General features: G+C 43.9%; 1 protein-coding gene across 1 annotated transcript; it reads right to left on the reverse strand.

The window, feature by feature from the left end:
* Positions 1–1,869: 1,869 nt before the first annotated feature.
* glt8d2 (glycosyltransferase 8 domain containing 2) lies at positions 1,870–16,675 on the reverse strand. The gene is made up of 10 exons (XM_033038061.1): positions 16,467–16,675; positions 14,038–14,089; positions 12,287–12,379; positions 11,451–11,658; positions 9,340–9,457; positions 6,567–6,651; positions 5,536–5,648; positions 4,971–5,137; positions 3,487–3,599; positions 1,870–2,276 (listed from the first exon to the last, which is right to left on the reverse strand). Exons 2-10 carry the CDS (start codon positions 14,054–14,056, stop codon positions 2,104–2,106), a joined length of 1,089 nt encoding a protein of 362 aa, XP_032893952.1. The 5' UTR covers positions 14,057–14,089; positions 16,467–16,675; the 3' UTR covers positions 1,870–2,103.
* Between the last annotated feature and the right edge of the window lie 703 nt (positions 16,676–17,378).

Here is a 17,378-nt window from a genome sequence, read left to right on the forward strand (position 1 = left end):
TGTTTCTCCTAGCTGGCAATATCCAGAACCTGGGGTTGCAGTCTCAAAGTCAGGGTTGCACTGTTGCACTGAGGTAAAACATCTTGTCTAATCTGCAGACAAGATCAGGCACAAGGAATCTAAAGACCAACTCCTTGTAATTCCAGTGTTCCTGCATAAATGCAATCTGACAAAGTGGTAAACTCATGTTTTTATACAACTTAGTCACTGGTGGATAGGTGATGCCTCTCTGGGAATGTCACGCAGAGTTGCCACACTGGCAAGATGCTGCCCATTGTATTTAATACGTATGGTACTTCTGACCTGTTTGGATAGCATGCAAAACAAAGCTTTTTATTTTTTTTCATTAAACATTTTTTTAAATGCTATTTTACACAAAATGTGTAACCGTTAAAATAAGTTACCATGCACAAAATAAAATGATAGATCATAAACTGCAGTTAGACAGCCATTCCACAAGATTGGTGAATAAACTGCAAAGTACTGTAAAGCATGCCAGGCCTTTTATTTGAATATAAATATACCGTAACTGTAATAAAGCAATATTGCAAAGACTTTGCCACACATAAGATAAGTTTCTACATGTTTATTTTGCTTCATACATTGTAAAGTAGAAGCTATATTGCACTGGGATAATGATTCTGAGATTCCTCATAATTTAGGTGGAGCTTGGAGGTTCAATGGAATACTGACTGAACATTAGTTACAAAGATTGCTATTGAACTAATGGGTGCTTTATTTTTCTAGTGTAGTTGCCATCTTGCAACATTTGACCTTTGTTTAATTTAAAGATTCAGTTTGACATGATTCACAGATCCAAAGCTTTTGTGCTTTCACTGAAGTCAGTCAGATGACAATCAGGTCTTGAATTTGATGCTAAACTATAGACAATGGGTGCAGGAGTAGGCCATTTGGCCCTTCGAGCCAGCACCGCCATACACTGATCATCCACATTCAGTATCCCCTTTCTGCCTTCTCCCCATATCCCTTAACTCTGCCATCTTTAACAGCTCTATCTAGCTCGCTTGAAAGCATCCAGAAAATTGGCCTTCGCTGTCTTCTGAGACAAAGAATTACACAGATTCACAACTCTGGGTGTAAAAGTTTTTCCTCGTCTCCGTTCTAAATAGCCTACCCCTTATTCTTAAACTGTGGCCCCTGGTTCTGGACTCCCTCAACACCAGTAGTTGCATACTGTTTATCGTGCTTTCCTTCCATGGATTGTGGCTTTAAGACACTTAATTTCTGCAAACAAGATTGCCCATTTTCTGCAGCAGAAGATTCATCTCCGTCAAGTATTAGGGATATTATTTTTAACTGCTCTCAAAGTAAAGGCTGCACATATTATCCTTCCCTAGTAGCCTTGCAAATGTACTGAACAATAGCAACCACATGACGTGAGACTGGAATCTCCTGTCGACCAGACGAGGCTTGGTAGATTCCTTTCATAGAGTCATACAGCTGAGAAACAAGCCCTTCAGCCCAACTTGCCCATGCCAACCAAGATGCTCCATCTACATATGTCTCGCATGTCTGCATTTGGCCCATATCTCTCTAAACCTTATCCATGTACCTGTCCAAATGTATTTTAAATGTTGTCATGCCACAACTACCTCCTCTGGCAGCTCGTTCCCTATGCCCTCCAACTGAAAAAGCTGCCCCTCAAGTTCCTATTAAATATTTCACCTTAAACCTATGACCTCTGAAATGTTCATGCTAGTTATGGTTCATGAGATTACCCTTCACTACTTCCCTGATGCACGCATGCAAATTCTGCATTTCTTGAATTTTGTCAAACAGATTGCTTTAAGATCTTTATCTCTGAATTTCACTTTACTTTGTGAGGTGTTCCTTGACATCCCCACGGACTGATTGTGAAAATCATGCCCATTTGTTCCATTTTTTTTTTAAGCTATTGAAATTCAATTTAATTATGCTTTGATTGCATAAATTTGTTTTCTGAAAATGTACCTACCAAAAGCAGAAAAGATCAACTATAAAGATTATCTTTACTTTCAAATTTAAAAAAAGGTTAACTACTGGGAATTACAATTGGTAAACTAGTTTGTTAGGTCGAATTAAAAATAAGTGGTAGCGCAGGTCTTAAATGTTGGGTCGCACTAGTCTGAACTGCCCTGTGGGATCAGGAAGATACCATCGTTCCCAAAATTCCATGTGTGCAGTGGGATAATCCCAGGGTTTAAATCTTCCATTCCAATGCAGCAACTTTGCTTCAGTAAGGAAATGTTCTGAATATCTGGCATCAGGGCTCCAACCTAGAGCAACACAATTGAAAATATCATGTTTAAGCATTTTGTTTCCGGACAGTAATGTGTCTAATAAACAGCACCCAAACAGGGTAGAAACCGGAGCACCCGGAGAAAACCCACGCGGTCACAAACTCCACACAGACTGCACCCAAATTCAGGGTCAAACCAGGGTCTCTGGTGCAGTGAGGCTTCTTAAGTTCCTATTAAATCTTTCACCTTAAACCTATGACCTCTGAAATGTTCATGATAGGTACTGTTCATGAGATTATCCTTAGTTTTGGTTTAGTTTAATTTAGATATACAGCGTGGAAACAGGCCCTTTGGCTCACTATGATTGCGCCAATCAGTGATCCCCGTACACTAGCACTATCCTACACACTAGTGTCCATTTATGATTTTTAACTAATTAACCTACAAACCTGTACGTCTTTGGAATGTGGTTGGAAACCGGAGCGCCCATGAAAACCCATGTGGGTCATGGGGAGAACGTGCAAACTTCACACAGACAGCACCTGTAGTCAGGATCGAACCCCTGTCTCCGGCGGCAACTCTACCGCTGCACCACTGTGTCGCCCCAAATTCTGCTGCTGCAGAACTGCTGTGAAGCCACACTCTACCGCTGCCAGATTCCCCACTACCTCCATCTACACTTCACATGCATCGGGTAAGCAGCCAACATAATCAAAGACCTTTCCCACCCATGGTCATTCCTTCTTCCTCCCGCTCCCGTCGGGCAGAAGATACAGAAACTTGAATGCTTGCGCCACCAGACTCAGGAACAGCTTCTTTCCCTCAGTTATCAGGCTTTTGAACGGTCCTTCTATAAGCTACGGTACTGTCCAATTCACCTCTATCTCATTGCGGACATTGGACCATGTCTCTGGAACTGATGCTACAATGTTGAGAACTATATTCTTCACTCCATATCTTCCCTGTTGCTCTCCTTATTGCACTTGAGTCTGGCTAGATTGTATTTATATACAGTATAACTCTATATAACTTGATTGGATAAGTAGTCAAAACATAGCTTATCTCTGTACTTCGGTGTACATGACAATAACAAACCTAAATTTAAACCTGTCTTTCTTAAAACCATTAGAATTGGAGTTACACTAAATAATTTCCAAGGTGTGACCAATATTCCCTAACTGCTCTCCCAAATGTCCTTACAAAACTCATTTTTTTAATGTTAGTCATTCCGGAAATAGGTTCTTACCCAGGTGGCGAATATGCCACAACGGATTCAATACTGTGTGCTTCTCGTGAAACACTATTAACATGGGAGGGGTCACCACTCCTTCACCCAATGCACTGCTGTATAGATTCTCCCTGTGAAAGAATAGACAAGCATCAAAATAAAGTTCACATCAAGCAATCCAGCCTTGGTCCCATTCTACTTAATAAAAAACATAAACATGTTAATAGAGTCAAGAATCTCTTATTATCATATATATATATACATATATATATATATATATATATATATATATATTCAAAAGTCTGATAACAGAGTTTAAAAAACTGACGGGAGTGGGGAGAAGAAGGAATGACCAGGTGGGATATATATATATATATATATACATGATATAACCCTGCAGGTATTACACTTATGCGCAGAAGACTTATATTTCTCAATGGCTTCCATCTATCTCAATGTTACCAAAAGGAGCAGGTTGAGGATATGGCCCAAATGGACGTTCTCAAAATGGGATATCACACAGTGACAGAGCAGAATTCTAAACTTTAGTGCAAAAAACAAACTGCTTGAGGAACTCAGTAGGTCAGGAAGCATCTCTGGAGGCAAAGGGATGATAAACATTTCAATTTATGACCCTACATCAAGTTCACATGGGAAATGCTACTGTAACTGTAGCAGTCCATCCAGAAACTAAGATGTAGTTTTGATCTTCCGACCTACCTCATTGAACTTTTTCCTATGGAACTTTAATGCCACAATGCTGTAAAAACTATATTCTGCACTCTGATATTTTGCTCTTTTCACATGTACTTGTACTTTTGTATGGCTTGATTGTACACATGTATAGTATGTTGGGCGGCACAGTGGCGCAGAGGTTGTTGCTGCCCTACAGTGCCAGAGACCTGGTTTGACCCAGACCACGGGTGCTATCTGTGTGGTGTTTGTAAGTTCTCCCTGTGACTGTATGCGTTTTCTCCAGGTTTTGTCCCTCACCCCAAAGAGTAACATGTTTGTAGGTTAATTGGCTTTTGTAAAAATGTAAATTGTCCCTAGTGTGTTGGGTAGTGTTAGTGTGCGGGGTAATTACTGGTCGGCACAGATTTGGTGGGCCGATGGGGCTGTTTCCGCACTGTGCCTCCAAAGCCTGAAGTAAAGTCTAAAGTCTATTACTGTAACTGTAATGGTCCACCCATGGGCAAGGATGTAGTCTCGATCCTCCAACCTACCTTATTGCGGACATTGATCTTTTTTCTCTGGAACTTTAATACTACAATGCTGCAAAACTATGTTCTGTACATGTAGCTGTTGTACTTATGTATGGCGCGATTGTACTCATGTATAGCATAAGTTGATTTGATTAGATAGCACACTAACAAAGGCTTCTCACTGTTTCTCGGCACACATGACAATGACTACAATACACAATACCTCCAAGGTACAATCCCTCTTCCTCAGGGAGATTGTTTTAGGAAAGGCACGTCTAGGGTTAGCTTGCAACTTACTCCACATTTGCCACCAGCCACTTTTCCAGCTGCTTTGTTATTCGTTGCCGCTTCCACTCTGTGACATTTGCAACGAAGACACCGACATTAAAAGAACAGGTGGTGGGATTTATCCCCAGAGCTCGGACTGTTGCCTTCCGGTAATCCAAGTGTCCCATGTACGTTGTCTGGAAAAGGAAGCACATTTCCAGAGACACAAGGAACTGCAGATGCTGCAATCATGAGCGCAAAGTGTTGGAGGAACTCAGCGAGTCAGGCAGCAACTGTGGAGAGAATGGACAGATGACGTTTCAAGATGGGTCTGAAGAAGTGTCCCGACCCAAAACGTTGCCTTTCCATTCCTTCCACAGATGCTGCCTGACCCGCTGAGTTCCTCCAGCATTTTGTTTTTAAATCAGATTTCCAGTTGTGTGCTTCTCGATAGAGTTTGTTTGATGGAGAGGGAGAAGTTCTCTTTTGCCAAAGACTTTCATTAAAGTACATGTAAACTAAAGGATGCAGTTAGTTTAAATAAAGTGTGAATGAGTGCTTTGCTGTTGTCCAACGCCACGACCGATCCGATTACCTGCATTCCCATGCTCCTGACCATCTCGTGAGTTGAGGTCAGATCACAATCCGTCGAGAAGGCAGCAGCGTGTCCGGGACTCAGGACGATGTTGTACAGCTCCTGGATATCGCCTGCGAGGGCAAAACCAACTCAAGTTCAAAAAACGAGGAGTAACTGCGACATGCAAGTAAAGCCGTTCAACAAAAGGGGCGGCACAATGGTGCAGCGGCGAGTTGCTGCCTTCAGTATCATTCATTCATTCATTTATTACGGCGCCAGAGACACAGGTTCAATCCTGACTACGGGTGCTATCTGTAAGGAGTGTTCACGTTCTCCCTGAGACCACGTGGGTTTTATCCAGGAGCTTCAATTTCCACCCATACTCTAAAGACGAGCTTTTGGAGCTTGGCCATCAGGAGATCGATCTCAGGCAGCTCTTATTCACACAAAGGGTATTGGAAATCTGGGTAACTCTTTCCCAAATATCCATAATGTCAACATAAAGAGCTCTCACGAGTTTAAAAAAAATCAAACTCGTGATAAGCACGGAGAATGAACGTAGCGGGTACGTCGGAGCTCGGGGACGTCTCTTAGCGCTAACGGCAGGTACTTGGGAAGACTCGCTAACGGCAGGTAAGCACGGGAAGACTCGTGAAGAATTTTCAACATGTTGAAAAATGTCCACGAGAGCCCCGAGTTCCGACGAGTGGCCATTACCGTAAATCTCCAAGTTCGAATCAGGGCAAACTCGGGAGAGCTCTTGGAATTAACTCGTACTGTGGGACAGGGGTTTAAGTGGGAATAACGAGGGACGTCGAGTCGAGGTGGTTCAACATCTGCCGAGACCTAGAGCATGAACCATTCAGCCCTAGATTTGCAATTTCCATTAGCTGGAGGGCTGAATGGCTCACGATCCAGGTTTCAGCAGATGTTTGAGTGCCCTGACTAAGGCAGTGCCAGTGAGGGAAGCTCCGGGCACATCTATCCACGCTACCCGGTGAGGTGTACCATCAGCACTGGTCCAAAAATTCCTTCAGCACGAAAGGTACCTTGTATAATGATATCATCGTCCAAGTAGATCACCTTCTCGTGATCACGAATGAGATAAGGAATGAAGTATCTGACAAAGTTGAGCTGAAACGATAAAATCATTCCATGAGAAGGCACCACATGTGAAAAGTACTCCCTCTTCTCCCTCCTCCCATCAGGCAAGAGGTACAGAAGTGTGAAAATGCACACCTCCAGATTCAAGAACAGTTTCTTCCCAGGTGCTATTGAGTAACTGAACCATCCTCTCATCATCTAGAGTGTAGTCCTGACCTCTCATCTAACTCATTGAGGATCTTTGAACTATCTTCAATCAGACTTCAATGTTACATCCTTGCACTAAATGTTGTGTCCTTTATCCTTTATCTGTGCACTGTGGATGGCTTGATTGTATTCATGTACAGCCTTTTCTTTAACTGGATAGCACACAAACAAAAGATTTTTCACTGGCCCTCAGTACACGCGACAAAAATAAACTAAACTTAAAAAACCTTTATTTCTATGTTAAACAACAAATGGGAACCCTGTTAAACCTGGAAATATGCTTCAATGAGCACAGTACTTGATCAAACTGAACCATCCCATCAACAACTAGAGAGCGGTCCTGACCTACAATCTACCTTGTGGGAGACCCTCGGACGATCTTTAATTGGTCTGTACTGGACTTTATCTTGCATTGAAAATTATTCCCATTATTGTGCCATCTGTACACAGTGGATGGCTCGATTGTAACCATAGATTGTCTTTCCGCTGACTGGATAGAAGGCAACAAAGTCTTTTCACTGTACTTCGGTGCATGTGGCAATAAACTAAACTAAACAAACTCTAGAAGGCCAAAAACAGCAGATGCACAGGGACACCTTCACTTCCAGGTTTCTCTCCAACATGTTATCCCAGTTTGAAACCTTCACTGTTCCTTCAACATCACTTGGTGAAAATCCTGCATCCTCCCACTAACGTCTGTGGGAGTATCTTCACCAACAGTATGGACTAGTACAGGTAGGCAGCTCACTACCACTTCATCCAGGACAGCTGGAGATCAACAATAACCCCTAGCTTGGCCAGTGGGGCCTCAGATGAAATCTTAAAACAGGAATTCTACACGTGGCAGGTAAGAAAAGGAGACAGGGAGAGATCAGCAGCAACGTTTGCACTCAGTAGGTTATTCAGTCAGGAAGGAGCTGGCAGAGGAAGTGTGCCTTTGGTTCCACTGGTACCCTTCATATCCATGAGGTCTGAAGAGCATGGTAAGACACAAAGTGTCTTTGATTACATGGTTTTTGATTACTTCTTACAAAGCCAAAGTGTATTTGATTACTGTGATCACATGATAATCACACATGATTACATGGATAGAAACATAGAAATTAGGTGCAGGAGTAGGCCATTCGGCCCTTCGAGCCTGCACCGCCATTCAATATGATCATGGCTGATCATCCAACTCAGTATCCCGTACCTGCCTTCTCTCCATACCCTCTGATCCCCTTAGCCACAAGGGCCACATCTAACTCCCTCTTAAATATAGCCAATGAACTGGCCTCGACTACCCTCTGTGCCAGAGAGTTCCAGAGATTCACCACTCTCTGTGTGAAAAAAGTTCTTCTCATCTCGGTTTTAAAGGATTTCCCCCTTATCCTTAAGCTGTGACCCCTTGTCCTGGACTTCCCCAACATCGGGAGCAATCTTCCTGCATCTAGCCTGTCCAACCCCTTAAGAATTTTATAAGTTTCTATAAGATCCCCTCTCAATCTCCTAAATTCTAGAGAGTATAAACCAAGTCTATCCAGTCTTTCTTCATAAGACAGTCCTGACATCCCAGGAATCAGTCTGGTGAACCTTCTCTGCACTCCCTCTAGGGCAATAATGTCCTTCCTCAGATTTGGAGACCAAAACTGTACGCAATACTCCAGGTGTGGTCTCACCAAGACCCTGTACAACTGCAGTAGAACCTCCCTGCTCCTATACTCAAATCCTTTTGCTATGAAAGCTAACATACCATTCGCTTTCTTCACTGCCTGCTGCACCTGCATGCCTACTTTCAATGACTGGTGTACCATGACACCCAGGTCTCGCTGCATCTCCCCTTTTCCTAGTCGGCCACCATTTAGATAATAGTCTGCTTTCCTGTTTTTGCCACCAAAATGGATAACCTCACATTTATCCACATTATACTGCATCTGCCAAACATTTGCCCACTCACCCAGCCTATCCAAGTCACCTTGCAGTCTCCTAGCATCCTCCTCACAGCTAACACTGCCCCCCAGCTTAGTGTCATCCGCTAGGACAGGTTTAGAGCGATATGGACCAAATGCTGGCAGGAGGGAGGGACCAGTGTAGCTGGGACATGTTGGCCGGTGTGGGCAAGTTGAGCCAAAGGGCCTGTTTCCACACTCTATGACTAAGTGCTGGAGCCTCTCAGGCAGCATCCCCAAAGAACATGGATAGGTGACGTTCTGGACCCTCCTACATTGGCCAATGAAGGGTCCCGACTTGAAACCTCACCAATCCACGTTCTCCAGTGTTGCTGCCTGACCCGCAGAGTTACTCCACCACTTTGTGTTTTTTTCTTTTGTAAATTAGCATCTGCACTTTCTAGCATTATGGCAACATGTGTTATAGCAGAAGTACCTGTGCAACTGATTGAGACCTTTGACAAAGGGAAAGGTTACAAAGGAGTTCCTACAGGGTTCTACCGTTCTCTGTGGGAACTGGAACCCTCAGCACCGCCCCACAACCTTGTGGAGCACACGGCGTTCAGGCAACAGACATACTCACAGGCTGCAGTAACTCGGGCCTTGCAGAATCTGGTCTTACTTTCCCCTCCAGTATAGCGGGGTTGAATTCCATTATCTTGTACTGTATGCCTTTCAATTCTGTGCTCTCAATCCATTTGCTAACGGAGGAGAAGGGGGAGAGAGGAAAAAGAGCAACACTGCCATCAACCAAATGGAATGATGATTTGGAGAGAAGGGCTTTGAGCCGATTGCACCAAACCGTTGTGAGGGTTCTTGTTCCGCTTTAACCCACATTCCTTCAGTCGTATTCAACTAGAAAGATTCCCCATTCCTCCCACTGAACAAATGAGCAGATACATTGTCAGAGTTGCAATTAAACAACCATCATGTATTTTCTAGTGAAAGACACAGAATGCTGGAATAACTCTGTAGGTCAGGCTGCACCTCTTGAGAAAAAGGATGGGTGACTCAGTCTGAAGAAGAGTCCTGACCCGGAACATCGCCCATCCTTTTTCTCCAGAGATGCTGCCTGACCCGCTGTGTTACTCCAGCACTTTGTGTCTATCTTCGGTATAAACCGGCATCTGCGGTTCCATCCTATGCATCAAGTTGTGACATCAATGCCAATTTCAATGACCTGTCATATATTGATTGAATGATTGATTGAATTGAGTGAAATATAGAGCATAGAAACAGGCCCTTCGGCCCACCGAGTCCACACCGGCTATTGATCAGCTAGACACAAAATGTTGGAGTAACTCAGCAGGTCAGGCAGCATCTCTGGGGAAAAGAAACCCCTGAAGACCTGAAATGCTGACTATTGATCACCCGTTTTCACTCAATGTGGTTTTCACCATTTCCATTTGCAAGTCGGGAGATTTGTCAAAAATCTGACAATCAATCCCACCTCCCCTCGGTCTTGCCATCACTAGTTCTTGGCCCACCCCATCCCCCTCACCTGTTTCTGCCAACTATCTCCCCTGCACTCCATCCATCTGAAGAAAGGTCCTGACCCACTGAGTAGCTACAGTGGTCTGCTTTTTTTGTGAAACATTTGTAAATGCTATATTAACAAGGGTTTCTGATAATGTCACTATACTTTTCAACAATTTTACATGAACACCATTTAATAAGGACATTAGGAGCAATAGGCCTCAAACCTACTCCAGCAGTTTCACAGTATGGTATGGCAACTGCTCTGTCTCCGACCGGAAAGCACTGCAGAGAGTGGTGAAAACTGCCCAGCGCATCACCGGTTCCTCACTCCCCTCCATTGAGTCTGTCCAAATCAAGCAATGTCTGCGAAGGGCGCTCAGCATCGTCAAGGACTGCTCTCACCCCAGCCACAGACTGTTTACCCTCCTACCATCCGGGAGGCGCTACAGGTCTCTCCGTTGCCGGACCAGCAGGTCCAGGAACAGCTTCTTCCCTGCGGCTGTCACATTACTTAACTCTGCACCTTGGTGATTGCCAGTCACCCCCCCCCCCCCCCCGGACACTCCATCCCCCAGAAAAATTGCATTACTATTACTACTGTATGTACGTATATATATTTATTGCTCATTATTCTATGTTCGCTCTTCTGGGGACATGCTAACTGCATTTCGTTGTCTCTGTACTGTACACTGCACAATGACAATAAAGATTGAATCTGAATTTAGTTTAGTTTAGAGGTACAGAGCGGAAAGAACAGCCGTTCGGCCCACGGAGTCTGCGCCGACTAGTGGTCACTCGTACACTAGTTCTATTGTACACATTAAGGACAATTTGCAGAAGCCAAATAACCTACAAATCTGCATGTATCTGGAGTGTGGGAGGAACCCGGAGACAACCCACGCAGGTCACGGGGAAAGCGTACAAACTCCACACAGACAGCACCCATAGTCAGGATCAAACCTGGGCCTCTGGTGCTGTAAGGCAACAACTCTACCACTGCCGCCCTATTTAAATTATAGATAGCTTTGGTCTTGACTTCACTTTCCTGGCCAATCCTCATAAGTTGTCTCCTATACGTCAACAAATCTCTCTCATTTGGATGATTCCCTCAAAATGGAATTCCAAAGACGTCTGGGACATGAAATTCCTCCTCATTTAGGTCTTGAATGGAAATGGTGAACAATAGATCGAAGATGAATAACTAGTACAAGTTACCTTAGATGGCTGAGAGAGTCTCTCAGAGTAATTATGTAGAAAAAGACTTTGGCTTTAGTGTTCTTATAGATGCTGTTGATTGTTGCTATCGTTCCTCCCATTCGGTCATCCGTCGCACATATTATGATCGGTATTAAACCTTCTGCTGCCCTGCTCTCCTCCACTGTGTGGACTGAACTATGTGGAGTTTCAAAATCAGGTTCTTCAGCTGTACAGCAAAAACACAGTCAGTTTACATGCAGAGAGAGAGAGAGAGAGCGAGAGCGAGAGAGGGAGGGAGAGAGAGGTGGATGGAGAGAGAGGTGGATGGAGAGAGAGGGGGAGAGAGAGAGAGAGAGAGAGAGAGGGAGAGAGAGAGGGGGGAGAGAGAGAAATAGAAAAACACAGTAATCCCACAAAGGTACACAGTCCCACTCCCTGTAAACAGTCCATTCTGTCCAATATGTCTATGCTAGTATTTGTGCCACATAGCTTACTTTATAAAATCAATGAACATAGCTTTCTGTTCCTTTCTCCTTCATATGCTTACTGTATGAAGTACAGAGGTATCTAGGTGCTCATAGAACACAGTACAGAGCACAATATGACACAGGAACAGGCCCTTCAGCCCACTATATCTGTGCCAAACATAATATCAAGGCAATCTCCTCTGATCCATATCCCTCCATTCCATATATCCACATATCTATCTAAAAGCCTCTTAATCCCCTCCATCGTATCGTATCATGTGCGTGATTATGAAATAATCATCACATAGGTGCAGCAAGTGATTAAGAAGCCAAATGGAATGAAAGTCCGAGTGTAGAAACAAGGGGGAATTGTCATGGACTTCTCACCTGATACTTCCTCATAGAGTGGCGTGTTGTGAAATTTGTTATATAGCACCAGGCAAAATGTCAGAATTACTAAGAGCAGCAAGCCCTGATTAACTGGAAAATAAAACAAAAAAACAATGGAAAAAGAAACAAGTATTTAAACGTTTTGAGAAAGGGAGATTGAAACAGAAATTAGGTGCAGGAGTAGGCCATTCGGCCCTTTGAGCCAGCACCACCATTCAATATGATCATGGCTGATCATCCAGAATCAGTACCCCATTCCTGCTTTCTCTCCATATCCCTTGATTCCGCTAGCCCTAAGAGCTAAATCTAACTCTCTCTCGCTGATTTGTACAGCATAAAAACAGGCCCTCGGGCCCACGATGCCCGTGCCGATCTTTCTGCCCAGCTGCACTAATCTCATCGGCCACATTACAAACATATCCTTCTATGCCTTGCCGATTTAAGTGCCTGTCTACATGTCTCTTAAACATAGTGATTGCATCTGAAACCATTTCCTCCTCTGACAGCATGTTCCAGATATCAACCACCCCCTTATATCTAGAACCTGGTGGAGGGGAGGGGGGGGGAGGGAGTACAAAGAAGGGATGAGTGCCTTTTGTAACTTTGTCGATGCCTTTGTGGCGACTGTGTACTGTGTAGGCAAACATGCAGTGTTTGCAGGAAAAATGTCAGGAATACCATGTTTACAGAAAAAAATGTTTCCCATGTGGAGTCCAGAACCAGGGGTCACAGTTTAAGAATAAGGGGTGGGCCATTTAGGACTGAGATGAGGAAAAACTTTTTCACCCCGAGAGTTGTGAATCTGTGGAATTCTCTGCCACTGAAGGCAGTGGAGGCTAATTCACTGGATGTTTTCAAGAGAGTTAGATATAGCTCTTGGGGCTAACGGAATTAAGGGATATGGGGAGAGAGCAGGAACGGGGTTCTGATTTAGGATGATCAGCCATGATCATATTGAATGGCGGTGCTGGCTCAAAGGGCCCAATGGCCTATTCCTGCACCTATTTACTATGTTTCTAAAAACAAAGAATTTTACTGCTCCTAGCTAGATACAAGTGACAATAAAGTATTATCATCATCATCATCATCAGATGAAATAAAAGCGACTCATAAGTAGATCAACGTTAAGTGTTAAAGGATAACAGATCATGTATTTCATTAAAAAAGCATATTTTTACATTTAAGTTCAGATGCAACAAGGGTCAAAATATCTCTTGTACACCAGAAACTGGTCTCAGGGTGTTTGTTTCTTGGCCTGGTCTGACCAAAGAACATTAAAGTAACGATTAAAATTGAAGCTCAGAATCATTCAATCATTTTGTTTGATAGCGCTCCTTATTGTGAGATGACTGACATGACCTCCAAGATGAAATGATCACTCAGATGGAAAAATTGACCACAGCCGGGCAGCTTGTCACTTTAGAGATACAGCGTGGACACAGGCCCTTCAGCCCACCGAGTCCGTGCTGACCAGTGATCACCCCATACACTAGCACGATCCCACACACTAGAGACAATTTACAATTTACAGAAGCCAATTAACCAACAATCCCGTATGTCTTCGCAGTGTTGGGGGAGACCGGAGCACCCGGAGAAAACCCACATGTTCACAGGGACAATGTACATACTCTGGACAGACAGCACCCGTGGTCAGGTTTGACACTGGGTTTCTGGTGCTGTGAGGCAGCAACTCTACCACTGCACCTGAATATCTGTTTGAAGTGAGAATAGATGAAAATCATACTTACTTTTTCTAATTAATGCCATTGTTTTTTTCTGTAGCTTCACGAATGCTATAATCTATGATGATGGGAAGGCAGAGAGAAACATTCATCAATCAATCAGCGTGAGAAATGATTAATGGGAAATTTTATTAGATTCTAACGAGAATACGAGTCAGCAAATATCATTTCTGGGGAACAGAGAGGGTAAAAGTAATTTGAATTCTCACAGCAACACTGCCACAAAATTGGCATTGCAACCACACCGAGCCCAGACAGAACCACATGTGTAGGAAGGAACTGCAGATCCTAGCTTTCATCGAAGCTAGACACAAAATGGAGGAGTAACTCAACGGGACAGGCAGCATCTCTGGGGAGAAAGAATGGGTGATGTTTGGGGTCGACTCAAAACGTTACCCATTCCTTCTCTCCAGAGATGCTGCCTGTTGGCCCGCTGAGTTACTCCAGCATTTCGTGTCTATCCCCAGAAAGAACTACGTTTGGTTCCTTTCAAACACCGTGGGGGAAGCATAACTGCCAAATGTGCAGTCCAGTGCAACCTGGCTGTGCAGGAAGACCGGAAAGTGGCAAACTCACGTCAGAGGCAACCTGCAGCTCAGGTCTGAACTCAAGAGATTTCCTACTGGAAGATAAAATGGAAGCTTCCTTGCTGAACTGCTCTGCCAATTACCAATTCTTGTGGACACTCCAAGTCATAACGAGATAGGATTCAGAAGGTCGGCCCTTCAGTACGCAGAGACAGCACTGACCAGATCCACTCTTCTGACATGAATCTCATATTTATTGTCCCTCATTCTCTTCGAACGCCCCCCCCTCCCCCCCATACACTAGCACTAGCCTACACACTAGGCACAATTTACAAATTTTCACTAAAGCTCACTAATCCTCAAACCTCTACAACTTTGGAATGTGGAAGGAAACTGGAGCACGTAGAGAAAGCCCATGTGGGCACAATGAGAATGTGCAAACTCCTTACAGACAGCACCCGTAGTCAGGATCAAACCCAGGTCTCTGGTGCTGTGAGGCAGCAACTCTACCACTGCACCCCCACGCCCCCAGTTTAGATGTATATATATCCTAGATAACACACTTTGAATAACAGACCGTGTTAATTAAACTTTCAGAAGCATACACGGGCAGAAAGAAACTCTGCATTAGTCATAGAACTGCACAGCATGGAAACAGACCCTTTGGCCCACTTTGTCTGTGTCAACCAAGTTGGCATATTGGGCTAGTCTCATTTGTCTGCATTTGCCCAATAAACTATCTATACATCTTATATCTATATGTCTAAATGTCATTTAAAATACATAATTGTAATCTGCTTCTATAATTTTCTCTGACAGTTCATTCCAGATACAGACTACTGTCTGAGTGTAAAACGTCCCTCTTAAAACAATCCCCCCTCATGCAAACCCTAGGCTCTCTACTTTTAGAATCTTCTACCCCAGTTAAAATACTGTGAGCGTTCATCTTATCCATGACCCCTCATGATCTTACACTCCTCAATAAAATCACCCCTCAACCTCCTAATCTCCAAAGGAAAAAGTCCCAGCCTATCCAACCTCTGCCTATACCTCGAACACGGAGGCCCAGGTAACGTCCCGGTGAATCGACCTTTGGATGAAAACTGCAGAGGAGGAGGCCTCAATGTTCAGGTTAGCAGCAGAACATCGCCACTGTCACCGTACAATAGGCAAAAGAGACTAACAAGAGAATATTAACTTTAAGTCTCACCTTGCCACAAGGACAGGAGAATTTCCATTTCAAATGGTTGCAGAATTTCCAGTTCAAATGCATGGGGGTAGTTTACAGCAGGGACAACTCATGGCGAGTCCACTGTTTGCGGCTCAATTACTTTGTTAGCTGTCATAACATTCTGCACAGTTTTAAGTTTTTAATCAAGAAAGAAGCATGAGTCCCTGTGTCATAAGTGATAGGGGCAGAATTAGGCCATTCGCCCCATCAGGTCTACTGCGCCATTCAATCATAGCTGATCTATCTTTCCCTCTTAACCCCATTCTCCCCATAACCCCTGACACCTTTACCGATCAAGAATCTATCTCTGCCTTAAATATATCAATTGACTCGGCCTCCACAGCTGTCTGTGGCAATGAATTCCACAGATTCACCATCCTCTGACTAAAGAAATTCCTCCTCATCTCCTTCCTAAAGGTGTCTGACAGGGGCCCTGAGTAAGTTGTATTAAGAAAGCAGCTTTTTCTACCTGGGATGGGGGGGCGGGGGGAAGGGGTTGTCCTTTCAGAGTGCCAGTTCAGGTTCTGATGTGTGCTGAGAATCCAAAGCCTGCTTCGAAAGAGGAAGCTACGTTTCAGAAGAGTGAAGGCTTCCACTGTATGCCGGGCTGGTATCCTACTTATCCCATTAGAACGGTACAAAATTCCTCCCGCAGAATTACAAACTGACCCACTTACCTCTTGTCAATGCCAGGCTCCAGCTGAATCAATCGGTAGCAAGATTTCCAAACGGTCTTTACGAAGTGGTTCGCTTGAGGGGAAAGAGGAGAGAAAAAAAAGGACAGACTTTTTGAGCAGATTTGTTGATTCCCCTTCGTCTCCTTTCCACACATACAGAGAGAGAGAGAGAGAGAGAGAGAGAGAGAGACTGTCTAAATTGAGACCAGATGTCTGAGAAATTCCTCAAACGGATCCTGTTCCAATTCATTTTTCTCCCTCCCTCCCTGCCTACACAAAATAAAAATTCCATCCGCGGGCTCAGTTTAATAGCCAAGAGTCAGTTAACGGGATCTTGGCAAAAAAAATCCCCAGCAATCTCAAAAAGTCGCCAACGTTCAGATTCCTCGCCACCAGAGTACGCAAATATGTACAGGGATTTGTGGTTACAGACATTAGATCCCGCGTTCAAACATTTTCACTGGCTGTTAACTTAGGGAATGCATGCGTACAGGGCCATTTGTGCAGCACTTTGAAGAGAGACAGGAATTTAAATTAAGATCATCTTAAAGCCTGTCTCCATGTCACTTTTTCTAATTATGACAAAAGATTTGTCGACTTGAAAAGTTGACCCTTCCTCCACACATGATGCCTGACATTAATTGATTGAAAGATACAGCATGAAATACAGGCTCTTCGGCCCACCAAGTCCACACCTGTTCACACTTCGTTGACGCCAGAAATATGGTGACACCTACAGTATGTACTGCCTAGCTGAGGTCTGCTGTATGATGGACAACTTTCACGTGGAGACTGAAGGGTATATGGAAAAAGCTGCCGGTGGATGTACTGTACGGTAGTTGAGGCAGGTAGAACAACAACATTTAAAAGACAATTGGACGGCACATGAAAAAATAAATGTTTAGAGGCATG

This window comes from Amblyraja radiata, chromosome 19, assembly GCF_010909765.2.
Source record: "Amblyraja radiata isolate CabotCenter1 chromosome 19, sAmbRad1.1.pri, whole genome shotgun sequence".
Lineage (NCBI taxonomy): Eukaryota > Metazoa > Chordata > Chondrichthyes > Rajiformes > Rajidae > Amblyraja > Amblyraja radiata.